Genomic DNA, 27,347 nt, shown 5'->3' with positions numbered 1-27,347 from the left:
TAAGATTCAGTTCAATATTTCTGTGACTGGGAGTCAAAACCAGGGAGTTTTTCCAGGGAATAGGACCAAATATTATGCTCTGTACTGTGTGTCACATACACATCTGAGCTGGTGCAGGTGACCTGAGACTTGACCTGTGGATAGATTTGCATGCTGATTTTTGCATTTCACAGAACTTAACCCATGATATGAATTCTGAGAGCACACTCAGTTACCACTTCTGTCTTTCATTGCCTGAACTGCTTCTAGCTTAGCATTTCAGATTTTGCTGGTAGAGTTCAACTCCTACACTTCTGCTTTTAGGCATTTCTAAAAAATGAGTAAAAGTAGTATATATATGTTTGTGTGTGTTTATGTAACTGTATATTTGGATATTTAAAAAATTACCAGGATAGAATCTTTTCTTTATCTTTTTCCATGTTTGAATACCCAGAACAAGAAATCTGTTGCATGTTACTTTCCTTCCAGTCTTTTCACTTTGAAACTTCTTTTATGCTTTCTGGGGACATACAGTAATAATTGGTGTTTTTTCTGTATTTTCTAGAGCTTACTAGATCCTTGAGATCCAGTAGCGACTTCTTGGTGAGGATTTTGTTGCATATTAAGTTGTTAAAAAGTGATTAAGGCTGCAAAACCCCCTTTTTCAGAGGTGCAATTGAGTGGCCACATTTTTTTCTGAGATACACTTCCTCATTCAATGTACAAGAGACTCCAAAAACAAAACTTTCAGTATCATTTCTCAGTGTTTCTTCAGGCAATGCTCTTTTCCCCTGTTTATTTTCACTCCTGTGCCCCTACTTCCTATCTCAAGGTCTCTGTGCTTGTTTTGTCCAGCCCTTTTCCTGTTGACCTGTTAGTATGTTCAGAAGCAGTTTGGCTGAGAAAAGTGTATTTATTCTGCTTGGCCTACCTGGAGTTGAACATTTAAAAATTTCATGGTCAATAAGTTTATATGTTTCAGTCATTTGCTCACACACTCAGAAAATTCGTGTCTTCTGATTGATGAGCTGGCTTCCCATGCAGCACATTTGAGTGACTTAACCAAAAATTTGACAGGCTCTTGTGGTCTCTAAACTGCTTTGCAAACCAGGTGCTGTGCCTGTTTGCCTTATGATTTTGTGTTCACTGCAATAGAAATGAGTTATTTTATTGTTTTTATTAAACAATTCACATGTCACCTGCTAACTTCTGGTTTTGGCACTAGCATGTCCAAGCAATGAAAGAAATTTTCCACATGAGCTCTTTTTTGCTGTAGTGTTTTCTAACTCTCCTCATCCTTCATGCCTTTAAGTTTTGGGGGATTTTCCTCCATGAAGTCTTCTGTCAAATGCTAGATCAGTGCAGGACTCAATTTTTAGTTTCTCAAATTGCCTATACTGCACAAAAGGTTTTCCACTATTTGAAACAAGAAAAACTTTGATGCAGTTAAGAACTTCAAAGGACATCATCTCAGGCAGATTACATAGGAAAATAATCAGGCATATAAATAATTTTTTGTGCTATGTAGAAGTGTTGGAATGAGATCTTGCTTAGAGTCTGTCACAAAGTTGTATTCGATTAGTAGTTCCTAAAATTTTCTTGCCTTTTTGATAAGCACTGGGGAACAAGTGGTTGTGGCTAGAAAAGTTTAGGCAGCCTATGCTGCCCTCAAAAACTGTGTTAAGAGAAACAAGACCAGGCAGGCATTTTGCTGAGATAATTCAGGTACATTCCCTCTAAATTGTACTTCAGGAAGGACAGAATTGGTGGGGTTTGGGTTTAGGTTTGTGCAGATCAGAAGAGCACTTTGGTAGTGAACAGCTCTGCTCACCCAGAATGCAGCTGATGATCTAAAACCAGTCCTGCCAGCAGCACTTTGTCATCTGGAAAGCTTTGACTGCTCAGTTCTGCCTTGCTGTGGTTACTTGGCTGTTGGATGTGTAGCACAGTTGTGATTCACCCATCCCAAGGAAAGTGTCTGTGCTTTGTTCAACCTTCTTGGAAAGGAAACCTGTGTCCAAAACTTTTGCTGATAACAAGAGAGTGGGGTCCTCAACTCCAGCCTAGTTTTTGCCTTCTTCCTTGACTTTTTAGGTAAAAGGAAGTGTCCATAGGTCAAATGTAAAACATCTTTTGTATTACATGGATTAATGGGTATTACACTGTTCATTCTACAAACTTGGATTCATTTGGATGTACACATAGGATTTATTATGGCCAATGTTGATGCAGCAAGCAAGATGATTTGAAAAGGAAATGCAGTATGTTACCATTTTATTTAAATATTTGCCATTTTATATCAAAGCTTGCCTAAAGGTTTAAATTAGTTAATTATTATTTATAGTCTTTTAGAATCTTTCCATATTCCTTCCCATTTCAGTGAAAATGTCATCATTACGTTTCTGATCCTCTGGTGTGGATTTTGTAAACAGGGCATAAAAACTTTTCTTAAATGTTTTATCTAACAGAAGGGTTATAAGTGGATCTAAACTGCTTTTAGTAGCAGCAAGACAAGTAAGGACATTTTTAATTTCTACTAGATAATTTAATCTTGGACAGTCATTATCTGTAAGAAATCCATAGAAAATTGGCCTGAAAATATGATATGGAAGAAAACAGGCAGTTAATATCATCTGGATGACAAGAATGTTTCTTTTCACTGTTCTGTAAATGAGATGTCTTTCTCCAATGCAGGTGTTTTTTTGTATTCTGCTCAGATGTCTGGTAAGAGAATAGTATGACCACAAAACAGTCATAAAAGCCAGAAAGAAACACACAGTGGCAAGATAAGCTGCAATCATTGCAGGACGTTCACCAGCTTCTACCTTGATGTTGTAGCACGTGGGGAACTCTCCTGAAACCCTCTCCAGGACGTTGTAGGTGATGGCTGTGACTGTAATGCACAGCACAATCAGCCAGATAACAGCACACAAATATTTAGCGAACTTTGGCCGCCGGAACTCGTGCAGGAGGCGCCCGTGGAGGGTTCCTGGCAGAGCTGGGGAGTGTTGTGGGCCACAGTTCTTCTTCAGGGTGGCATACTGGCTGAGGGCAGTGGAGCACAGGATGGTGATGGTCACGTACATGCTGACGTGCATCACCAGCGTCCCCAGGTGATGGGCGATCCTGCACGCCACCGACTCGTAGGGCCAGCGGTGCCCCTCGGCAAAGTAGGCGGCCAGGAAGGGCATGGTGCTGCAAACCAGCAGATTTGCAGCCACCAGGTTGGCCAGGTAAATGTACTGAGTCCTTCTGGTGGGCACTTTACGTAAAAATATCGAGGCACTCAGAATGTTCCCAAAGATTCCAGCGGGAAACAGGCAGGAGTAGAGGATGGGGAGAGCTACGGTGGTAGCTGGCGATGGCTGAAGACATGATGAGTTGTTCATTTATGGCAGGATTCCTTGAGTGGTCAGAGCTGAAACACAATTTAAAAAGTAATATTTCTATAATGTGCATCTAACATCTCTTCTTTGCTCTTTATCTGAGCTCTTTCTGTCTCCCTGACTTTTCATGCTGTTACCTTAAGTTTGCATGAGGTTACAGTTTGGGCATTCTCTTCCACTGAAGTTTTCATGAAGAAAAATTAAACCCCAAAACTTTTATGTGCATAGAATCTAATAAAATAAATTAGGAAGCTGAAGGTTCAAGCTAGGAGCTGGCAATAACTTCTATGATCTTGGTTTATTTCTCAGTCTTCTGGAACGTCTGTAACCTAATTTGGAAATCACTTACAGACCATTTAAAATTAAATGAGCAAATTAAGTGCAAAGAATTACTTTAATTCCAGAAATGCAGAAGAGTATCTGTACCTCCATTTAACTATAAATTAATCTGTATACTGCAAGAATCTCACTATATATATTTATTCTGTGCTCATTTCTGTATGTGGTGTTACTTTATCACAGCTCTAATGTTAGATGTACATTTAGCAACTCAGTCTATATTTTTTCATATATACAGTGATTATTGAAAACTGCAGTACATTAATTTCTTCCAAGTTCATTTTTCAGTCTTTTCTCAATTTCCAAACTGAAAATAAGAAATGAAAGTTCAGTGCAATGACTGTGTGTAAAAAATGACATTTCAGCTTACAACCCTGTAGTGGAGAGTTTTTACTGTTGTATGCATAGATATACATACATATTGTAGTGGAGTGTATCCTAGTTAGTTTTTTTCCCCATATCAAATCATATTAAAAAAAAAACAGATTTTGAACTTAGAGACTAATAATATTTTTTTTAAAACAGCTGTAAACAAATGAACTCAGATGCTAAAGAGGGTTTGGTGTAGCAATTGTAAAAAGCCCAGACACCAAGTGGAAAAACTATGCTTTTGGCAGTGTTTGACAAACTTGCAAATTAAACTAACTTTTATAGCTCTTGCATTTTAATGTACACCAAGTTCTATATGTATTGTTGAACCAAAATGTATTAAATTATTTTATTATAATGAGTTGAATTCACAGAGTAATTGTTAATTTGCTTATTTAGAAGTAAATAAGTAAATTTTGAATGAATTAATGAATTTTGAATGAATGAATGAATTTACTTATTTTAGAAGTCTAATGAAAATTTTTGTAATTGACCGAATTTCATGAGGTAAAACAAAGCAGTAATTTTAAGCTTACCTATACAAGTTGCAGGCACCTTCTTTGCTGAGAGGAAATATTTCTGTCTGGTATCTGTTTATTCTCCACTACTGCAGTGAAAGTGATGGCACTGGAACCTGGAGAGTGCAGTTAAAAATTTCTCTCTGACATAACTGGGTTTTCAGAGTGCACGCTTTCCTTTTACAATGTCAGGAGGCAGGTAGGCATTTAAAGTTCAGAAAATATGATGTCTGTACTAAAAAGGCTTTGAAATTAAGTCAGGATCAGCTCCATTAGGGGAAAAAAAAAGTTGGAGATAGCCTGGAAGAGCAGCTGTGACAGTCCTTTAGGTGCAGCACAGAAAAAACACCTCACAATCCTTTGTGTAGCGCTTTCCCCTTTTGGGGGTGGAGGAGTTCTCTTTAGGACTGCCCTTTTTTTTCCTTCACGCTGCTCTTTTATGCATGAAAACTTGTCCTTTCAGTCATATTTAACAGGTTTTCAGCTCCACAAGCTGTCTGTTCCCAAAGGCCACGTGCAGTGTGCAGTGTCCACGTCTGTCCTCTCATGAGTGACCGCATGGACACATCTCTTCTGTCTGGTCAGGTGGTGGATTGTGGGGAAACAATTTACACCTGATACATCCAAGGGTTCTGGCAGGGAAAATGGACTCAATGGACTGTCCAAGAAATGCAGTGTTTCACACAAAGCATCCAGAGGTGTACACAGGACAGTTTCTTCCTCCACAGCATAGGTATGATCACAGGGCAAACTCTGGTCACCTCTGCAGAAGTTGAGACTTTTGGGCTTTCTGATACATCTGTGGTGTAAGATAACCTCTACATAAGTTCCTTTATGAGAACAGAAGTTTGGTAGGGTTCTTGTTTTGCCAGTTTGGCTTTATGTTTAAGCATAAATTTGCCTCATGATCTGTTATCATTGTTCAGTCTCATTATTACTATTTTTTTTTCTAATATAATGGACTGGCTTCTTACTCTGAATTCATAGCTGAACTCATTTACAATTACATTTATTTGCTGTGGAGTATTAGTAATTAGGCTGTAAAGCTGTAATTAGTTTGCATGTGCTTTAATTCTTGTTAGATTTAATTATACCTAATTTTCCACTTCTGAATGTATATTATATTAAAAATCATTCTAACAGAGAGAGTCTTCTATTTATTACATGCTTAATACTTTCTTAAATGGTATTAGAAGAACTTGTTGCTGTGGCATTCCACTGAGGTTTAGATACAAGAATGCATATTTTGAAAAGTTGCTGAGAGTGGTGTGAACAATTCCAGTTAGCAGGTTTTTTTTTTAATTGCTAGTATTATTTGGTTGGTTATTGACTGTTGCCTGTAGTATTTATAATTTAATGATAATAATTCATGCTGTAAGAAGACATAACTGCTGCATTTTTTTTCTGAATTATTGTATGATAATAGATTATTGTAGTGAACTAGAGTCTATCAGACTTTATTTTGGAATGGATTATTGAGAGCAATAGCAAAGTAATGAAGTATTATAAGTTTTTTTAAAATTCCAGGAATACAGTTGCAGTTGGTTCTAAGCTGTAGCAAGCACCTTCCTTATTCTTTTAGTGGACTATTTCCTTTCACCTAACTTACAAATAGTGTGCTTTATCTAAATGTGTTTGAAGATACTCAAATGGAACACATGCATTTTTATGCCATTCACTCTTAAGTTCTTCATAATTATTTTTATGTGTATTACTCACCTCAATGATTTAAATTTTCTCTATTCTTGAACCGTGATTACTCTTAGTGTATACATGTTCTAGATTTTATATTGCCAATAGGCAGCAGATGTTGCATTTCATCATATGCAGACAGCTTGTTTTCTGGCCCTAAAAATACAAAAGCCAGGAAATTCCCAGTGGTGGAATTCCTCAACTTGAGCAAGGCTTTGACACTGTCTCTCACAGCCTTGTGTGCTGTCAGAGCATCAGACTAAATCTTCCATGTGTGAACCTCCCAGTTCTGGGAATAATAGGATTCTCACTTGTTTTTCAGTGGTATAAGTTGCACTCCTCTTTTATAATATGTTTGTCTCTTCTCAGAAACAGTTTGCTAGTAAAAACCATAATTGCATTTAATTTCAGTGCAAAAATGAAAGTTGTTGTGGTTTAACGCTGGTAGGTGGGTGAGCCCTCACAGCTGCCCACCCAGTCCCCCTCAGTGGGACGGGAAGAATCAAAAGGGTAAAAACCTAGCTTATTATTTTTGCCTCTTCCCCCTCTTGTTCTTATGGCTGCTGTGCTGCAGAACAGACCCTCCCCCTTCTGGTCTTCCTCCTACTTCGTCTGAAACACTGATCAAATCTGCCAGTGTCTACCAAAGTAGATGGTTGTGGTTTATCCCAGAAAGCTCCTAAATCCCACACATTCACTTACTTCCTCTCCAGTGGGCTGGAAGGCAGAACCAGTAGGGCAAAAGTGGAAATTCATGGTTTGTGAGAAAGAGTTTAGTAAGCTTAAAGAAAAGAAAAAAAAAAACAAAACCAAGTGATAGAAAGCAACCCCACCTGACCAGTGCCCAGTGAGTTCCTAAAAATAGCAACACAGCCAGGCTTCCTTCTTGGCTTCTATTGCTGGGCATGGCACCATGTGCTCTGGGATATCCCTGGGGCCAGCTGTCCCTGCTGTGTCCCCTCCATGTCCTTGTGCACCCCCAGCCTGTCTCTGCTGAGCTGTTCTTAGGGACAGTCAAGTCCTGCTTGTTGTGCAAGGGCTGCTTAGCAATGGCTGAAGCATCCCTGGCTGTCAACACTTCTGTTCACAAGTTCAAACCACAGCCAAAACCAGCACTACACTGGTACATGTTGGTACATCAGCTGAAATTCATGTGTTTATAGATCTGAGGAAAATGAGGTTCATGCAGTTATATAGGGATGTGTGTTGAGTTAGCCCTTAAATACAGAAAGCAAAATAAATAGAATTACCTTCATGTTAAAATTCTTCTGGAGACTCAGGTAATCAGGAAGCACTGGGAAGAGGAGAAGTAAGACACACTGTTTGAGTGACTGATTCTGTGGTCATTTGACACGTCACAATGTGGCTTTCAGCAGGTTTCCCAAGATGTTTCAGGACTGTTTGTTATTCAGTAATATTTTCTTGTAAGGCCTGGTGTGTTACCCTTTAAATTTGGGAAAACTGTTTGCAGAAAAAAATATGTAAGGATTAATTTTTTTCTTTAAAGAGTAAATATACCTACTTTTGTTTCTTGGTCAGTCGTGACTGCTTCCTACATGACAGTGCTGTCTAGTTTCAGATCCCATTCTGAGCCAGTTGATACATCTGGCATCTTACATCTTCAAGCACTGATTTATAGAGTTGTAGAAATCCAAAAGTATTTTCTGATTGTTTTTTGTAGTTGTCTCTTTGTTGTGACTGCTGCTCCCTTAGTGCTGCACTTTGCCAAGATCAAGTGGTCGTTCCTGTTCCCCTCTTCTGTGCCATGTCTGCCCTTAGATTTTCTTATAGACCTGTTCCTTCTCAGATTTTCACTTCTGAAAATGTAATGGAGTTTGGATTATCAGTATCAAAACCCTGTACTACTACTTGATCTTCTGAAGAGATCTGAGTTTATTTTGGCAATACTGCTGTGTCCGTGAATTACAAACCTTGTGAATGAAAATTCTGGTCTAACACTTCATTCAAAAGAATTTTAGAAATCACATTTTGTTCAAGCTGCTGTTGTTCATGTCTGTCCTCTCCTGAATTCCCTAGCCCACACCCTCACCCCAACCTGCTGTTCAGTATCATCAACCAACTGCTCACAGAATGAGTATAGAAAAGAAAGAAGGATGAGATAACATATAAATCTTGTGAAATTATGGTTTATAAACTCCACTAGATGTACCAGAATTGATGTCATTATGTAGAACGACAGTATTGCATAATAAAATTGCATTGGACAAATACAAAACAAGAGAAGCTTTAATAGAATAGGATGGCAAAATGATAGATAAAAGATCCTGAAATGCAATTTCTGTGAGAATCAGTCAGAAATTACTGTACAAACACCTCTGTTGTATGCTGCAATATTTAAGAAAAAGTCAGTTACCATCATATTTTTATGAAATTACACATTTTTAGGAATCTTTCTTTTGAAGATAAGGAAACCCTCTAATTTTTTATTAAAAAAAAAAAAAAAGGGCAGAACAAAACAAAACAATTACTGGCTAGTCATTGTAATTTCTTTGACATGTTTATATCCAGTTCCATCAAATCTGAATGATATGAATTTACATCAAAATTAAACCAAGTTTATATCTAGCTGAGGTGAAGCCTTATGTTTACTTTGTTCAATCAGAGTGTTATGAGTATCCTCTGTAAAATCAGAATATTCTATGAAATTAGTAAAAACCCACACATTTTGGCACAGATTTGGCATTAACAGTCACATGATGCATTAAAAAAGTTACTGGTAGTCATATTAAAACCAACTTGTTTACACCTACTTATTTGAGCAGTATTGTTTGTGTGTGTAAAGACAATAAATCCTTATTTAACAGAGCTTGATGTCTGGCCTCTATATCTTTCACCTTTCTGGTCTGTTATCCCAGACATTTAATTTATTCATGGTTGTGCTGCTTTAGTCATCTTGGTGCCAGACATTCCCCACCTTCAGCTCTCTGGTTTTTGAGAAATGTTACAGTTTGAAATTTGTTTGTGCCTAAATACATAAAGCTGTTTAGTATCTAAAAACGTAGCTGTAGCTATGAAAGGTTGTCATTACATTGCTGTTTACATGGCATCAGCAATTATCAAAATTATTTTAATCACATGGAAAGAAAAGTCTCCTGCCAGGGAAGAAGCATGCAGCTGGAATGTGTGGCTTTGGAAATGTAGGAGTTGACCAGTGCCTGAGCCTGGCTGATATTTTTACTCTACTCTGTGAGTTGATGTTCCTTGCTGAACTACTTTGTGCAGTCATCAAATTGGTCGCATTGAAGGAAATCTTAGGAAATACCCACATCATCTCTCCTTCATTTATTTAGAATTTTCCGAAGGCGTTGCTTGCTTTTCCTCAGGTGTTTGACCTTGACACTCATTAAAATGTTGGAAATGCAAGTGTCTTAGTAGGATTGAATATTTTAAATTTGCTGCTTAATAAAACTAAGAGTGTCTTCTGTACTTAAAACTGAATTGATGTTGTATTCTTCACCTCATTTTTAAGATACATGTTACTAAATTCTCAAATATTTTCTTTTAAAATGCATTTATAAATGTAGCAAAAATACTGATCTCTTGGAAACCTATTAAAACAGAAAAAATATAAAATACATAAAATCTGTAATGGTATCTAAATCTTTCAAATAGGACAGAATTTACTTTTTGCAAAATTCATCTATTATTTACACACACAAGTTACTAATATTAATGTATATATACAAGTTTACTTTTACAGGTTCAAACCCCTTTGTGGAAATGTCCCTAAAGAGTTAGTGTTCTAGTTTAATCCAACATAAAAAAGTCTGAGAACTTCCTAATTTGTTTTCTTGGATAAACAAGAGCGAAAAAATTCTTCTGAAAAGTAACTTCTCATTTTCACAAGCCAGAAGTACGACTTCTCATTTTTCTTAACAGGAGGAAAGAGGCAGAATTAGTAACTCTAGAGTAGAGGATTTTGTGATCTGAAATCGGTGACCTGGAGTGACAGAGATCCATTTAAACATTCAAATCACAGACTTCTTCCTTGAGTAGCTGGAGTGAGGAGTGGTGCTAGATAATCGCTCTTGAGCATATTGGCCAAGTTTTATGTCTGAAGTGCTCTCCAGGTTTAGGCTTTTCTCTCCATGAAGTTTTCTGCAAATCAGTTGGAATACAGTCTTACGGACACTTCTGGACATTAGGAAATACATGACTGGGTCTAGGCAGCTGTTAAATGATGAAAATATGAGCATCACCTCATTGCACGTGTGAATGATCTGCATCCAGTAACAGGATGGGGATTGTAACTGTGATGTGATGTAGACAACCCTGAACATGTGATAAGGCACAAAACAGATGGTGAAAATTATGAGAACAATGAAGGAATTTCTTGCTGTCTTGGTGTATTTTCCCGCATTGGGAAAATTTGCCCTTCTCCTCGAAATTTTCAGAAGGTTCTTGGCAATTTTAACATACGAAAGTATCAAAAGGAAAAAAACAATCCAAAAAATGAGCACAGTGATATAATTTAAAATTGCTTCTGTCTTCTCTGCATTCTGTTTGCTTCGGTAATGAAAGCACTTGGTAGAGTTGCTGTCCTCAGTCTTAAAGAAAGATGGAGCAACCACCACTATAAATCCTGCCAGTGCAATGGCCCACACCGTGCAGCAGATCTGCACGCTCCGGGTGGTGGTGAGCATCCTTGGACGCCTCACAGACTTCGTTATTTTTATATAACGATCCAGACTAATTAGTCCCAGCAGTACTATGCTAATGTACATGTTCATGTAGAACAGAGTTCCCACAACCTTGCAAAAAGCCCTCCCGAACATCCAGCGGTTGGTGGCGTGATAGAGGATCCGGAAGGGAAGGCAGAAGATGAGCAGGAGGTCTGCAACAGCCACGTTTAGCAAGTAAACTTGGATAGAATTCCTCTTCTGATGAATGCCCAGGAAAGCAAAAAGGGCTACAATATTTCCAACCAATCCAACAACAAAAATAATGGAGTAAAAAACTGTCAAAGCAAGTGACAGTGAGTTGTTGTCATCCAAGGAACAGCTGGCATGATTGTGACTTTCGGAGACATTTATGGTCAGGTTGGTTTGGTTACTCCAGAATTCTTCCTTGTGTGGACCAATGGTTGGTAAAGCAGCTGAAGTTGCATCCATCATTTGAAAACAGGTTTTAGCTGTTCTGCAAAAAGACAAAGAGATATTTTAAGAATTAAATCTCCATTCAAGTATGTTTGCTTTATAGCCTACAGTCTAATGTGATATAAAAATAAAAGGCAGTAGCTAAAAGGAATAAATGCACCAAGTATTGGTGTAGCTGAATAGAAGGCGTTTCTTCATAAAATAATATGTCTAGGTAATCTGCAGGCAAGAAAGAACAGATATGTAGAGTACTCACAGATAAATATTTCTGTAATTACAGTATTATTACTGTTTTGTGTTGTTTTAAAAGTCAACTATTACAAAAATTTTCCTGCAACTATTACAACTATTTTCCTGCAGACTTAAGCATTTTCTTTATAAGAGTAAATAAGTTTTTTAAATTCACTTCTTGGGACCAGGATTTCTAGCACAAAAAAATTTTATCTAAGGTGCAGGGACAGGTAAACATAGCTAAGTATTCTCAGTGTTGACACAAAGTATATTAAAGGAAGTCTAAACTCATCTGTGTTAATTTTAAATAATTCACATCTCTCATATGCAACTCACTGGTTCTCAATTAAAAAAGCATTCATCAATTAATAATATTTATTTGGCTATGTGCTGTGTTATAAGTAACCCTGTAAGACAGTTTGTTGCAGTGGCTTGTCTTTAATAATCTGTACCTTCACATAAATGTAAGTGTTTTTTTCCTTTTTTCTACTATTCACAAATCAGTATTACACAAATAAACTACTATTAGCTGGAAATCACAAGAATGCAGTAACAGGTTGTTTACAAACCTTTCTTGTTTTCATGTTTTTCTTTGCTTTCATTGGATAGTTTTTATTTCACTAAGCTTATTGCTGACCAGGAAGGTACAATGTGAAAGATAAAACTCAGCCTTGACCAACAAAGGAAAACCAGAAGTGTGTGGTTTGCAGAGCCATCACATGAAGGTGTTTAGAGAGATGTTTACTGATAAATAATGATAAAACTTCAGCCTTCGACTTGTTTGTCATAGCAACAAGAAATGCCATACAAATGTTTATTTAGAATATTTTAGTTTTACAGAGGAAAGAGGTTTTTTCCTGTAATCTCACAAAATTTTCAGAAGTGGTTTTAGCACCACTCTGCACTTAGTTTTCTGGCAACTGTTACAGAAAAAAAAAAAAAAAAAAAAAACAAAAAACCATATACATACTGCTGTATATGTAATTTTAAAATAAATTTTATGCTAGCTCTGTGTCTAGGCCATGCAATTTGCATGCTAGGTCTTGAAAAATGCAAATTTACATTTAATTCTGTGGTGCAGCCACAGCAGTGAAAATGGCAACACTTTGGGCAAAATTCTAAGAAGACCTAATGTACTTACAGAATCTGAATTCATGAGAGGAGAGTCTAAAATATTTTAACATCCTGTGTTGTCTGACTCTACAATTACATTAAACTGGTAGGGTACATTAGCAGTTTCCAAACCAGCTGTTTTCATACTTGCCACTTGATATTGTCAGGGCAAGTAATTTCAAGAGATTGATTTCAAACTGCAATGTTTTCAAATATATCTTGAAACCCATCTACTGCAATGACTTCATGTTTAAATTGCTTTTCTGTGAAAATGTTTGATATGGGGACTTGTATAAGGAAGTTTAGATCAATTAGGGAGAAACTTGGGTTACGCTGCGAATGGATTGGGAACAAACTTTTCACTCTCGTAAGTTGTGTCACCTCTAAGCAAGCAGACGTGCTTAAACCTAGATATTAAGAGAATTGCAATGAAGAGAACTATAGCTTAAGTATAAAAGAATTCACTTACCATTTATGTGCTAAGAAGTTCTGCTGGTTCTCAAAAGCACTGGTGAAGACGGGGAGGAGAAACGTGCAGGTCCTTTTATTAGAAAGCTGCAGCAGCAGCTTCTCTGTGAAAGTGGCGAGCTCCAGCTGACTCGTACAATTGGCAACAGGGGGAAGTTTTAACTGGTGTTGCAACTGGTTTGCTTTGTTTTTTTAAAGACATTTTTATCTAGGTCTACCCAGTTTATTTGTGTTCTGCTGAGAGAGGTTCTGTAATCAATTTTTCTCAGTTTTGCTCTGATTTGGAGATCGGAAGTTTTTTTCTCATAGGTTTTGTTTCTGGTGAGCCGTGCCAGTGGGTTTTTGGGTGATGATGATGTTGGTACTATCTGTCATCTCTTTAATACTTCGTGGAAGTAGTGTCACTTTTTTCCAGTATAGGGTAAAGATAAGTCAGCACCACAGGGTAATGGTACATTTTGTAAATGTTTATATAGTTCTCCCATCTACCTTTCTCCTTGCATGGGATTAGAATTTTAGAATTCTTTCTCACTCCAAATGACAATGACAAGAGGATGTGAAAGTGCCCAAAGTGTGCATCTGAACCATTTCACTAAGGCAGAAGTGAAATACAGTATGCAGCAATAATACCACCTGCTAATACTCTTCCAAGTGGTGCACAGGAATTGAAAATTACATTTATAAATTGGAAATTTAGGAGTGGATTCTAGAAGACCTAATATGACTAGGCCTAAATTAAATTAAAATCTCAAGAACATTGTTTTGAAGGTCTTTGTTCTCATATAATTTAAACTTTTACAAAAACACGTGGGTAGTTAGAGATGATGACTTCAGAGGTAGTCAGAAGGAACTTCTGGTAGGTCCTGTGCACTTTTTTGAGTTCTTAGTTTTGCAATTTAAGCAGTAATGTATTCTCAGGAAGTAGTATACAAATTTGAGGTTCTTCATTTTAAGTAATATGGTATTGAAAAGAGAGGCTTTGAGTAAATGCAGGAAGTTCTGCATTAAATGCAATTGTTTGGGTATGTGTGTTTAATACCAAATTGTGTTCTAATAGATTTTGTCTGTACGTTCCTTCCTCCTGCAGCAATCAGTACCCATCTGAATTGTTGTATAATTCTATTTCACTTATATATTTATTATATAATTATAATTCATTCAGTTATTTCATTTTTATATATTACACCTCACTGTTATTTGTGGAAAATCAAAGATATAGATGGCTATGGCTGGAATCCACTTTAGGCACCTGAAGAATATCCCTCACTGGAATATTCCAGGGGTGTTCCTTTTCTTTCCTGCACTTAAGAAGTGCTGAGTGAATCCTGTGATTAAGGCTCAAAACAGAGTTTTATGTTCTCTGTGGAAAACATAAGACCCCACAAAACATATCATAGGCAGGATATTTCAGCTGGGGAATTGAAACAGTGTAAGGGTTAATAGGATGGAAGACAAAAATGAAAAGTAATACCAGGTAAGAAATTATACACATGAATTTTTTATCTTCATTTAATCATGATTTCACTTTGTGTTCCTTGCTAGTTCTGATAAGTTCTGAAAGGATTTTGCTGTGCCTGGGGCAATAGAAGGGAAGCCAATGTAGAAAGAGGAGTCCATGCAGAAAAGAAGATTATGGAAATTGAGACATTATTTTTAAAAAACAAAATCTAACCTCTGCTCTCAGCTTTATGAAAATAAGTGCTAAATTGCAGATTGTTTTTCTCAAACAGTGTAATAATTTGTCTGGATTTTTGTCTTTTCAGCCACACTGTGTACTGCTTGCCTCAAAAGAGAATTCAGCCCCAGTAAAGCTTGGTGGCTTTGGGGTAGCAATTCAGTTAGGAGAGTCTGGGCTAGTTGCTGGAGGTAAGAAATTTTCCTTCTAAGTTATTTAGTATTGTGCATGTTGTACTGCAGAGTTCTGTTCTTCTGACACAGCCTGGCCTGCAAAACAAGAGCTCAAAAATAATATTTCACTACAGACTAAGTTAACATGGTAAATGCACACAGCCAAGCTAAATTGGTAGTGGAATGTAATGTGCATTCAAACATTAAATCCCTGTAAATGTTACTCAACAGGAGCTCATGCTGGTTTGATAAAAATAAAACTAATAATACCCAAAGAATTTTCCACTTTAATACAAGCTTTGGCTTAATTCTGCCATGCTTGGTAAAGCAAAGAAAATAAAAATGCAGTCATTGAAGCACTTGAGTAAGGACTTACTGCAGCATCCTCAGTGCTGCCCTGTTGGATAGGCAGTTCCTGTCAGAATGCTGTGCTGGTTAATAGCAAAATCTTACTGGTTTTCACATGTGGTTCTTTTCTGTGTTTTAAAATTTCATTGTAATTATTGCATAAGACATCAATATCTTGATACGTATGTATATTTTTTGACCGTGTTTTGTTTTCTGTGGATTTTATTTCCTCTAGCTGCCTTCCATATTGTTCCAGACAATAGGGTTATGCTTTAATCAGCCTGCACAGATGAAGACCCAATCAATTTTCTGATGCTTTCATTGCCAGAGTAGGAGACCACAACAAAACATTTTTTTAGTTTTACTATTTTTTTCTTCTGAATTAATAACTTTCTTCAGTACCATGCATCTTCAAAATCTCAGATTTCCTAATTTAATCACTTAACATTCTGTGTCAATTTGAGTTTTGTACATTTTTTTAAATAAAAAGAAAATCAAATATAAACATATCAACAGATTCCATTTCCTTCCAGATATTGCTGATACCCTAGAAATATCCAAGTATCTTATTAACTAGAGACATATTTTCCAAGAAAATACCCATTCAGTTAAGCTGTAATAAAAAAGTCATTGCTTTCTTTACTTTTCTTGTGTTACTCAAATTATCTGTACCTCAGTCACTGCTTTTTTTTTAGTGGCAGTTTCTACACTTTTGTTTCTAATTATCTCATTTTTCTTCTTTGTGTTCTGCTGAGCAACTTTATCCACTCCGTCTGTTTCAGCCACTCTTCTGGAGGTAGTCAGTTGCAGTGTGATTTCAGATTACCAATTGTCTAGCAAGAAACATTCAAGTTCAACTTTGAAAAAAAAAAATTACTGCATTTTTCCTGAAGTTTGCCATGGCCTTCCTTTTGTGTTGCTGTTCCCAGTGCTGTGATCCCACTCACTGCTCCTGTGCTCAACCTGCAGCAGTGATCACTGCTGGGGGTTCTGTTGGCAGCTCTCACAGAAGATCCCAAACCTCATCACTGTGATATTTATCAGTATCTTTTGCTTCTTCCACCTCAACTTCTGCCATGTTGGTCTGCCTTCACACAATTATTTTTTTCCTTTTTTCTCAACTTGGCATCTCCAATTTGCAGCCTTTTCATTGGCAGTTGTGGCTTTCAGCTTCAAATTCCACTCATTTTCAGGGATACCCAGAATAATTCCATTCCATTTATTTACTGTGGAAAGTCTCCTTAACTGACTCCTCTCTTTCTCCTCATCTTCCATTCCAGTCTTTTAAGCACAAACTACCTCTGTTTTCTGACAATTCTTTTCCCTGCCAGAACCCTACTTGAAGACAAATTACTAGACAGTTCCCTACACAGAGCTGGCAAGGTCTTATTTATTCAGTTTTACAATATAACACATGTTTTATATGAAATATTGACAGCTGTCAATACTGGATGTTTGAACTGGACTATAAGTTCCTTATAAATCAGTGTTTGTCTACACATTTGTTTAAGGGTGTTATTCATATGGAAAAATTTTGTCATAATACTAAGAATAATTTACAAGCACTTCTTATTTCTCAATTGTCTCATTAAAAAAAGTAGAAATTCTCCAAATAGAGAAGTCTGAACAGCATCATAACCAACCTGTTCACTTTCACATTGCTTTTCTAATTTTTAGTGGAAAACATTGATTCCTCTTGACATAGTCAATTATTTCCCTTTTAGCATAGCATTATTTCCCTTTTAGCTTGGCAATGCCTGCATTTGGTGGTTAGTACATAACAAAAGAAATTCTCTATTAAATAAAATCTATCATGGCATTAAGATAATTTTGCTAACCTGAAATCCCCTGTGCTTTGTTTGTGCTGTTTTTCCTACTTCTGTACACCTTGACACACCTGTGCCTGGCAATCCCAGATTGTGTGTAGCCTCAGGAGAACAAACTAAAGGGAATTTTCTCCCTCAGTGTGTTTGAAGCCAGCCTTCAAGCTTACAGCTTTTGCTTTGTTTGGGACTATAACATTTTTTTGACTTGACAAAGACATCTTTATCAGAGTGTGCATAATTTGCTGGGGAAGGAATTTTTGTTTTGGAGTTAAATTAAACCCCAGTTATTAAAATCTTTTTATATAAGTCCAGAGACAGACTTGTGAAGTTTAGAAGGATTGTAACTATAGGATTCTTTCTTTCAAGCAGGTAGATGGCTGTTTTACAGAAGTGTAAGAGAGCTCATGAGAACAAGCTGTGACATCATACTATATGTCATTGATGAAAATGTGTATGGAGGAGATTTTAGGAGTGACTCTATTTTATCAGCTAACAACTCAGTTGACATTATTTTTAAGAAAGTTCCATTTTAGTTATTATTTACTTTATGTAAGTAAAATAAAGTACAAAAACCAAAAAGTATGTAGCCATAACTCATTTCTTCATAAGGCCAGAGGGGGAAATGTAAGGAAATATTCTTTGTTCCACTCCATTTGCCCCTAAGCTGCAATAAATGGCTAAGATTCATGTGTTGTCATCTGAGTTTGAGGTAATAGGTTTCATGAGCTACCAGTCTCTGAAGGTCTCTTCTTGCTTCACTTCTTATGATCAGTAGTGGAAAATTGTGACTTGAAGCCTTGAAGTACTTTATAAAGGACCTCTGGCAGTATACACAGGAGTTAGTGAACAACATAATTTATAAGTGAATTCCTTTAAGGAGCAGCACAGTTCCATAAGACAATAAACAGTCTGTGTTGCATTGTTATGATGCAGCTGGAGTAGTGGAACCTCTGGGAAGTCAGTGATTTAATAGACTAATCTCACATTATGATCTCTGTCTCCTTCCTTGAAGAGTTTTCTTGCAGAGCATAGTATGAATTGTCATAGTATTTTCTTAAATGTGACATCAGATTTATCTGATATCAAATATCTTAGATGCTAAATCTTGGGATTTTTAGCTAGTATATGGTATAAAAGTCTGAAGGAACAGAAATCATCAAGTTCACAACTGATATTTCCTTCACTTAATCTACTTAATTACACCTATGAGTGTGACCACAGCATCTCAGAAAACTTACTTCCTCTCAAACCATGACGCCTGGTTTCAATTAGTGCCAAGATAACTGTACAGACCTAAGTAGGATGAGGTTCTTTATCTGGGGATAGTTAACTGTCAATAGTTAACTTTCACATTTTACCTTCAGCAGCAAAAGGTCACAGATACCATAATGCTAATCCAGTCCAGTATTAATTTTTATGTATTATTAGTTAGATGCCCTAGGCTGCCTCAAAATCCTGTAGTATTCTAATGTAAATTATTCTCTTATTAGAAAACATCTTACATGTTCTTAGTGTCAGTACAGCCCATAAATACCAAGTGCTCTTGGTTCCTTGTGAGCTGTATTTTAGACTTACTACAAAAACAGCAAAAGAAGGCATTGCCATAAATTTCCCTCTAATTAAAACTATGATATGGGGGGAAAGGGGGCAGAATTTTTTAGAGTTCCTTATTTTTTGGTTTTTTTCTCATCAATGTAAAAATGCTCATAGAATGGTTTGGGTTGAAAAGGGACCTTTAAAGCTCATCCAGTCCAACCCCCTGGTAGGAGCAGAGCACCTTCCAACAGATGAGGCTGCTCAGAGCAACCTGATCCTGAATGTCTGCAGGGGTGGAACATCTGCCAGCACTCTGGGCAGCATCTTCAGTGCTTCATCAAACTGGAGCTTGGTGGTTTTATAAACCCCAGGTTAGAAAACTCTTTTTTGTTTGTTTTTAATGTTGGAGTGGTTTTATACTGCGCAGACGCTTTTTCCTTTTCATCATCAGAGTCTGGTATTTCAAAGCTTTCATTTGTTTTCCAAAGAGAAGTAAAATTTTGTAGGCTGAGATCCTACACTACTATTCTTCTTTCTCTTACAGGGTAGTGTTTTCACTTCTTTTTTTTCCTGAAAAATAAAAGAATGTGACTCACTTCCCAGATTTGCCTTTAAGAGACTTTGTTTTATTTAAAAGATACAGCTGTGGTTTACTTTCTCACAGAAATGTCACTTCACATCTGGGCTGATTTGAGAGTGCTTACAGGAGGTTAATGTGTTGAGAAATCATTAGGATTTACTTCCTCCATCATAGTTTTATGACAGAAAAGGCTATTGAATGAATTATAATTAATCTCATTAACCTGTGAACTTTGCTTTGTTTGTTTTCTGGACACTCATATCTAGTGATCCAGTTGTCTGCTGATGCATCTTTTAAACACATTTTCTTCAGACAGTCTTCTGTGCTGAAGTTAAATTACCCCTTTTTCTGCCCCCTTTTTTTCCTTTTTTTTTTTTTTTTTAATCTACTCATCTCCTCTGTAGACCTGCTTTAAACATCTCTATTGTCTGGAGTAATGTGGAAAGGAATTAATAGTAGTAAAGTACTGCCCTCTCTGATCTGTTGTGTGTGATTCTTTGATTCCTTCCACATTATTCTGGACATCCCACTCTTTTAGAAACACTTTAATTTGTGAGCATATTTCTTATTACACTATTGTGAGAGGTCAGATGGTGATGTTTATTAGTACCTCACATTTTTTTTCCTAAAAATTATTTGTTCCAGTTGTTTCCTTATACATCGTTCAGATACTACTGCTGTTGAAAGACTCTCCTTCTGATATCTTGGTCATCAATCCCCTGCCTTAGGGATGACAAAATCTGATTGGGTCTCTGTATATACTCTTCTTCTTGTGGAAAGCATAGCCCTATTGTCTGGAATAATATGGAAAGAGTCATAGAAACTAAATTACCAAAGGTAAGTCAAAATTTATCTTTAGTGCTTGTAAATTATGTCAGTTTGACAGCACCTGAAGACTGAAGCTTTCTGTTAATCCACAGGAAAAAACCAGCAAAATTAGCAACTTTATAAATTTACAGGCAGCCAACATGCCTTAAAAACTGGCTGGTAAGAAAGTTTACTTCTAGAAATAAGGTATCCTTTCCAGTGTAACCTGGATGTCCCTGTCCAGGCACTGAGTGCTTCCTAATTCAGCAAACACTTTGGTGTAGGCATTTGCAGTGAAATGGATGGAGGCAGGTATCACATGGACTACATGCCACTGTTGAGTCTTTGTACAGTGATGATTTTCAGTTAATGCCACTCTAGAACAAAGAATCTAAATGGACACAGACAGAAAATTGATTCCAGTCTTCTATATGATTTCTTCTCATGTATGGATACAGCTAAAAATCCTCTGTGTGTGCATGCATGTAATCTATATTCAGTTAAAATGTTGTTTTTTCATGCACAGTCATTTGAATATATCCATGAGTGTGCTTATGTTGTGAAGAGTAAAAAGCCTGTGAAGGCAGAAGTCACCTGTTTCAGAGAAAAGTGCCTTTAACTACTGCTCTTTTTCAAACTGCCTCCAAAAAGTGCAGACTTTCTCCCAAAATACCAAAAAAATTTGAAAATCTCTAAAATATTTTAAAAGTGAGCTGTTGAGAAGAATTTTAAAATTTTACACTGGACATGCTTAGAAGGCAGATTTTCTGCTAAATAATTTTCAGCAGAAGTGATATTTGAGCTAAAGGGCCATGAATATCTATGGTTTTAGACAACTTTGCTGTCTATTAACTGTATTTATGCTGTTACTGATACTCCTTACAGTTCTTGTAGTTTCAACATAGGAAAATTCCCCATCTGTGTAAGTTCATGTGTGCACTTTGTTCATTTTCCTGAGCTAAGTTCAGTTCAAAGGTGCAGCTCAATAGTTCTTGCTCAGGTCAGTTTTTAGAATAACTTCAAAATCATCATTTGCTCCTTTGATGAACCCAGTGGAATGGTCACAAGGACAACAGCTGGCCCAGAAACTTCTGAACTTCTGTAGCCTTTTTAAGATTCCAGTACATATTCACATATATATATATATATATATATATATATATGCATTTTTAAATCCTGTTTGACTGTTGGACAGTTCAGTCTCAACCAGTTACATTTCTGCTTCTTCTGGGTTTGCTTTTTCATGGACATAAAATTGTGATTTCCACCATCATAAGTACCCACTTCATCCCTCTCACCTAAAGTATTGGGATCTGTTATCGGCATTAACAAAACCAAATCTGTCTTTAACTGTTTCCACTAATTATAATCTAGCAGTGGTAAATGACAGGATATCATTAACCTAGCCTAGTTTTATTTTTAATTTAATTTGTATTTATGAAGTTCTCATTTTAAATTTAAAAGTGAGTATTAGGGTTTAGTAACACTGAATTTTTCAGTTTGCTTTTAAGTAACATCCATTTTTCATCTGGGTTATGGCAGCAGCCTGGTGGGGACTTAAACAGCTGTGTAGTGTTTCCTTTTACTAAACCACTCTATTCCTTCTGCTCCATGACAAGCAGTTCATCAAAGTGGATTTTTATTGTGTCCTGAGTTTGGACCAGGCCAACAAAGATCAAATTCTTCTACCTGTGGTGGAAGAAACACCTTCTAACTTCAGGGAACCAGAAAGAAGATGTGTGATAATCAAAGAGGGCCTGGGTTTTGACTGTCACTTGTCTGTAAGAGCACTTGAGCACCAAGTGAAGGTGCAGCCTCACATTCTGATGTGAGGTCACCAGATGAAGCAAAATAGGGGCTTTGAATTATCAAATAGGTTTGGATAGTGGGAAGCAAAGACAGAAATTTAACCACCTCCTCTCCTCACCTTCCCAGGTTCAGCTTCACTCCTGACTCACCCCCCAGCCCCAGGTGGTTCAGGGAGGATGGGAAATGGCAGTTCCCAATCTCCTCACTTACTGGGCAGGTTTTCCCTTTCTTACACACACTTTCCCTGCTTTCTCACACCACTGTCCTGACTGCTGGGCTGAGCTGTGCCTGCAGTGATCCCATTGGAACTGTGTCTGGCATGGGGCAGCTCCAGCCCCTCCTCACAGAGACCACCCCTGCAGTCCCAGTGCCAGCACCTTGACACCTAAATTCCTACACTCCATCATGCTATTGGATTGCTTTTATAGCATGTGTTGCTGCTAAATATGCTATTTACACCAGGAGAAAATGCAGCTGTTTGCCAGGACACAGGATATTCTTGAGGTTACCCTTCACTGAAATACCCAGCAGACTTAAGTGCATTGACAAAAAACCCCAAAGCCAAAACCCAAACCTTTAAGTGCTGTTCTCACAGCACACAGTCATTTTTGCACCATGTTCACCTCTGCAGTTTCTTATTTGAAACCACAAAAAGTTCCTGACCTGAGAGGGCTGGTACATAATTGCTGAAAATACACATTAAATCAACTTAGATATCATTTGATATCTAAGGTTCATGGTTTCATTAGCTACTTTCTCCAGACAACTGAACCTTAATGCCTCTTTTAAATAGCTTGTTATCCCATGTGATGTTTTGTCTTCTGCTGATTTCCCCTCTTTGTCTTCAGAGTAATCCCTCTTTTCCACACTTGTCAGATTTTATAACAGCAATTATAAAGCATGGTGGGAAGGCAGAATTTTCAGAGAATATACAATTTTCCATTTGTATTTATGAAAAATATTTAAGTGTGCTTTAGTACCACAAAAGATTTTTTTTCAACATGTAAGAAAGATTACACCTGCTCCAACATTGCACATGGGTTCCTTTGCACCCAAGCCTCAGGAAGTTCCTACTGAGGCAAACAAGACCTGGGTAAGCTCTGTGGTCTGTGATCATCTCCTGAGTTAAAGGTTTCCAGTCTATGGTAGGTACACCACAAACATCACACAAGCAGTCTGAGGGATAGAAAAATGCTCTTTGAAGAGGCAGGTGTTGCTGCTTATGCACAGACATGGCCTGATGCAGAGCTGGAAATGCTGATGCTTTTCCTGTCACCAGTGATGGCATCCAGAGGGGGAAAAAAAGAGGAAACTTTGCAGATAAAAGTTTTTAAGCACATAAAAAAGGCAGAAAAAATCACAGCAAGTTATGCATACTGGATGTGTGTGTGTATATGATTTCCATTTTCCTTGTCTTCCCTGCCACCAGGCATCTAAAAGAGAGAGAATCATCTAAGGAGATAATTCTGTACCTCATATATGTGATTTTGAAGATTTGGCCTTTGAGGTTTCTCAGGCTGAAATTATGCCATACCCCTCCAAAGTGTGTCCAGCCCACAAGAAGAATGACTCATCTTCCCCTCTGTGGATTCTTTCTCTGTCCAGACTAAATATCCTTCCTCCTCCTCCTGTGATATGAGGGATGAGCTGGACTTGCAGCATCTTGGTGGTTTAATCTTTTTTAGCTCAGGAAGGAACTGGCCCTTGCTGTCAGGTCAGCCTGGACTGCAGGGACTTGTTAAGATGCCAGCTTAGCCTAGCCTAGCCTAAGCCTAGCCTGGTGGTGATGAGGTAACATCCCTTTGTCACAGACAGATCCCTAACATTTGTTTGGCAGAGGAATTCCCTGCTAAACTGGGATTGAAAAGGTTTAACAGAAAGCCACATGAAGAATTTTGGCAATTGTGGTGTTTTTTTCTTAAGAGTATGGTTGAAAAGCTGCTGTCTTTCTGACAATATTTTAATCCTTTAATGCAAAAAGGACTAATTAAAAGAACATGGTCAGATAAAGTTCCTGGATTAGGTGGGATAACCAAAGGATGGTCTTTCCTGAGGAAGCCATGTCCAAATAGTCCCCCAGGTGTTCTCAGTGCTGTGACTTGGCTGACTCCCATGCTGAGGGTGAGCAGGACAGGTTGATCAACAAGAGTCTCTTTACAAAGACAAAATTGAGTTGAGTACATGCCCTTCAAACACCCTGGATCCTCTGGGGTGCATTTTAGGCTTTCCTAACCAGCAGGTGCTGCAGGCCTGGAATGGAGCCCCTGAAATCCACTGTAATAAGCAACAATAATTTATGAAGGAGGTACTAGTGGTGAAAGTTTGCTACACTGATGTTCTTTTTCTTCTGTTGGTATTTGGTGGAACCAGGGTAGTCCAAAGACTGCAGTGTTTGAAGTGTCAGTGATAACCTGAGCATTCCAAGCTTAATTTTTGCAATGGAGACAAAACTCTTTACAATGGGAAACATTTATAAGGAGAGTTAAAATGTTCATTGTTTTATTGGTGTTACATAGAAATTGAATGAGATTATTCTAATCAGTTTTATCTGCTCAGAAGATCAGTTGGTGCTTAATACATTTTGCTTTCATAGGAAAGCATTAATTACACTCAATGAAAGCACTCTGTGAAATTAGCATTATCTTTTCATCTGCAATAAGAAACTGCCCTCTTCAAATAAATGAATACCACATTTGCTGGCATTTTGCATTTTTGCTGGCAGTTTTAGTAGACCAGCCAAGGTATGGGCAGAGCATCAGACTCTGCTCTTGCCAATTAGCTGCAGCTTTTTCAAATTATCAGTGTGGACTAGAACTTTACAGCATCTTTGTATTTGCTCTCTAAATAATTCCTGTTTCAAAGATTGTCCAAATTAATGGGTTACTTTTATATGGCAAGTTTTACTGAAGAGTCCCAGTGCTCTTACAGGTCTTGTTTCACATTCTGCCAGCTTGGGTAGACTATTCCTCAGTTTATTAAAGTAAAAATTAAACAAAAGGGAAAACGCTGATTTATCTCACTACATATATATAAAAATATAAATTGTGTTTAAAGCTTTAAACCATGAACAAAATGTATTAAAACTGGGTTTTTTTGATGCAGTGATATTCTTCATTTCCGTGTTTGACACACATCACTTTGACTCAATTTTCTTTTTATTTCCATTCAGGACGTGTAGGAACACCTCACTTCATGGCTCCAGAAGTGGTAAAAAGAGAACCATATGGGAAGCCTGTAGATGTTTGGGGTTGTGGTGTGATCCTGTTTATCCTGCTAAGTGGTTGTTTGCCTTTTTATGGAACCAAGGAAAGATTATTTGAAGGCATTATTAAAGGCAAATACAAGGTAAATGACAGCATACATGAATCCTTTTCCAATGAGATGAGCTCTGTTGGTAACATTTCTGAAAGTTGATGTTTGTATTTAGCCTGATTTAAATGTAAAGTTTATGGAAATTTGTCACACAGGAAAAGAGATTATTTTCCCTCCTTGGTCTGTCTTGTACCTGATGTGTTTTGTGTCATTGCTAGGAATTAGAATATCGAAATATTTGCTCAGATAAAATAATAAATGGGTGTTACAATCAGCCCCTAACTGTACATTGAGCCCTGTAGGAAGACAAGAGGTTTAGCTGTGAATTAGAACATGCTGTAACCTCAGATTTATAAACAATTTAAAATTTTTGATCAGCTAACAGATCAAAAATTTGATCTGTTATCTGTTTATAACAACAGCTGTCATAAACATTCATCATCATCTTATTGCCTTGATTTAAAACAAAATGCATGTTATTTTACAAATGCAGGCAAGCATTTTTCTTCTTAGTGCAGGGTACAGTAAAGTGCAGCTGATGATTCAACAGGAGCCACTTGCAGCCACAGCAGGTCAGGGTGCACACAATAGAAGCTGTCACAGCCTCAGCCCACACACCATTGTAGAGACAAATTTAAAGCTGAAACTTCACTGTGGGTTTGTCTAAGATCAGCTTTTGGACCAAGGTCATACATGAGCTGTGCATGAGCAAATTACAAATGAAAACTCCCAAAGATGTCTGTCAGTCAGATTTATTATTTCACCTTATCAGCCTGCTACAATGTAAGTGACAGCAGTGTTACTGTACTTGGTCAGGAGCACATATTTCATTTTTTCCATTTTATAATCCTGGAAACAGCAGCATTTCTCCATAGCACTAGTTTTGGGATTGCACAGTTTGACAGATATTTCACTTTATGGAAGATTTCTTTATGGAATCCCTTAAGCAGCTAAAACCTTCTGGAAGGATACAAGTTAACTTCTCTTTTTTTTTTTTAAAAAAAGAGCTACAACCAGTACATTGTGTCCTCTTAGTTCCTTTTTTGTTCCTGTTTCCACAGTAATTTGTCTATTCAGTGAAAATCCTGTGAAATTTGCAATTACCTTCATTTCATTAGAGCTGGAAAAAAAATTTATTCACACCTATAAATGTGCATTTCATAGCCAGATAACATTGCTGAGGGCCCCCATTCAAAGTGACCATTTTTTGTAAATACTTATTTTAAATAAAATGGACCTCTTATAATGATCAGATTGTAACATTGAAAAGAGTCTGGTCATCATTTTGAATTTGCATTCAATACTTTGTAAAGTTAGCTGTCTATCATTTAAATAAAACTTAGCTTCTTCATAATTTAAAGAAATACTAAAAATACCTTAAGGATATTATCCTTTATATCACATAAAGAATTTTCTTACTTTGGTATGGTTTTATAAGGTGTCCATCATTTTGACTGGTTGGGCACAAACCTGCATATATGCACAAAATGAAAATATATTTGAAATCATCCTTCATATTGTATCTCCTAAAGTTCTACTCTGAAAGTGTTGCAATTGCTGGTATTGTCTTGTCCTTTTAAGCTTTCCTATGGAAAGAAAGGAAAAGGACTTTTTTATTTTCCTAGTGGAAAAACTTTACCTGTTGTGAAGTTGAAAGGGATTTATTGGGAAGAGGCATTGTCCCATAGCACCTTCAGGACAGGATCAGCGTGGTTCACAACAGGCATTCCCTTATTCCTTTCTTTCCCAGAATCACTGGCATGAAACTGTGGGTTGAAACAGATAAATTCTCTTGCCATATATTGATTTCAGGAGTAGATTTAATTTCTGCATTTATCATATGCGTCATTAACAGTTAAACAGAGCTTAATTGTGTTTTGCTGTATCTAGTGAGTGGTGACTTTTATCTGAGCAGAATGTAGAGTAGGTAGAAATTACACTGTGATTATAACATAATAAGGACATGTCAGGGTTTATGTTTTCAATTTTTGTGCCATTTCAGTAGTAACTAGTGTTCCATTTTTACAAGTTATTAAGACCCTTAGAAATTTCCTTTTACGTTCATTACA

The 27,347-nt window shown here is 37.1% G+C and overlaps 3 protein-coding genes across 11 annotated transcripts in view; 1 reads left to right on the top strand and 2 right to left on the bottom strand.

Annotated features, from left to right (window-relative positions):
* Nucleotides 1-27,347, top strand: part of CASK (calcium/calmodulin dependent serine protein kinase) — a 185,316-nt gene that overhangs the window by 89,809 nt on the left and 68,160 nt on the right. For 8 of the 9 annotated variants that reach the window (XM_059493309.1, XM_059493303.1, XM_059493308.1 and 5 more), the window contains exons 6-7: nt 14,976-15,078; nt 25,136-25,311. In XM_059493309.1, coding sequence (XP_059349292.1) covers nt 14,976-15,078; nt 25,136-25,311 — 279 coding nt within the window. Of the gene's footprint in view, nt 1-14,975; nt 15,079-20,017; nt 20,188-25,135; nt 25,312-27,347 lie in introns of those variants that run through there. The other variant, XM_059493310.1, reaches the window with a different exon arrangement.
* GPR82 (G protein-coupled receptor 82) lies at nt 2,328-4,697 on the bottom strand. The gene is made up of 2 exons (XM_059466994.1): nt 4,610-4,697; nt 2,328-3,397 (listed from the first exon to the last, which is right to left on the bottom strand). The coding sequence occupies exon 2, from the start codon at nt 3,366-3,368 to the stop codon at nt 2,328-2,330; it is 1,041 nt and encodes a 346-aa protein (XP_059322977.1). The 5' UTR covers nt 3,369-3,397; nt 4,610-4,697.
* On the bottom strand, nt 8,415-13,320 carry GPR34 (G protein-coupled receptor 34). Its single transcript, XM_059466034.1, has 2 exons — nt 13,214-13,320; nt 8,415-11,440 (listed from the first exon to the last, which is right to left on the bottom strand). The coding sequence occupies exon 2, from the start codon at nt 11,416-11,418 to the stop codon at nt 10,273-10,275; it is 1,146 nt and encodes a 381-aa protein (XP_059322017.1). The 5' UTR covers nt 11,419-11,440; nt 13,214-13,320; the 3' UTR covers nt 8,415-10,272.

The sequence above is a fragment of the Ammospiza nelsoni genome, chromosome 2 (genome assembly GCF_027579445.1).
Source record: "Ammospiza nelsoni isolate bAmmNel1 chromosome 2, bAmmNel1.pri, whole genome shotgun sequence".
NCBI classification, from domain to species: Eukaryota; Metazoa; Chordata; class Aves; order Passeriformes; family Passerellidae; genus Ammospiza; species Ammospiza nelsoni.
The sequence above is the reverse complement of the archived record's forward strand: the minus strand, read 5'-3'. Positions and strand labels throughout refer to the sequence as shown.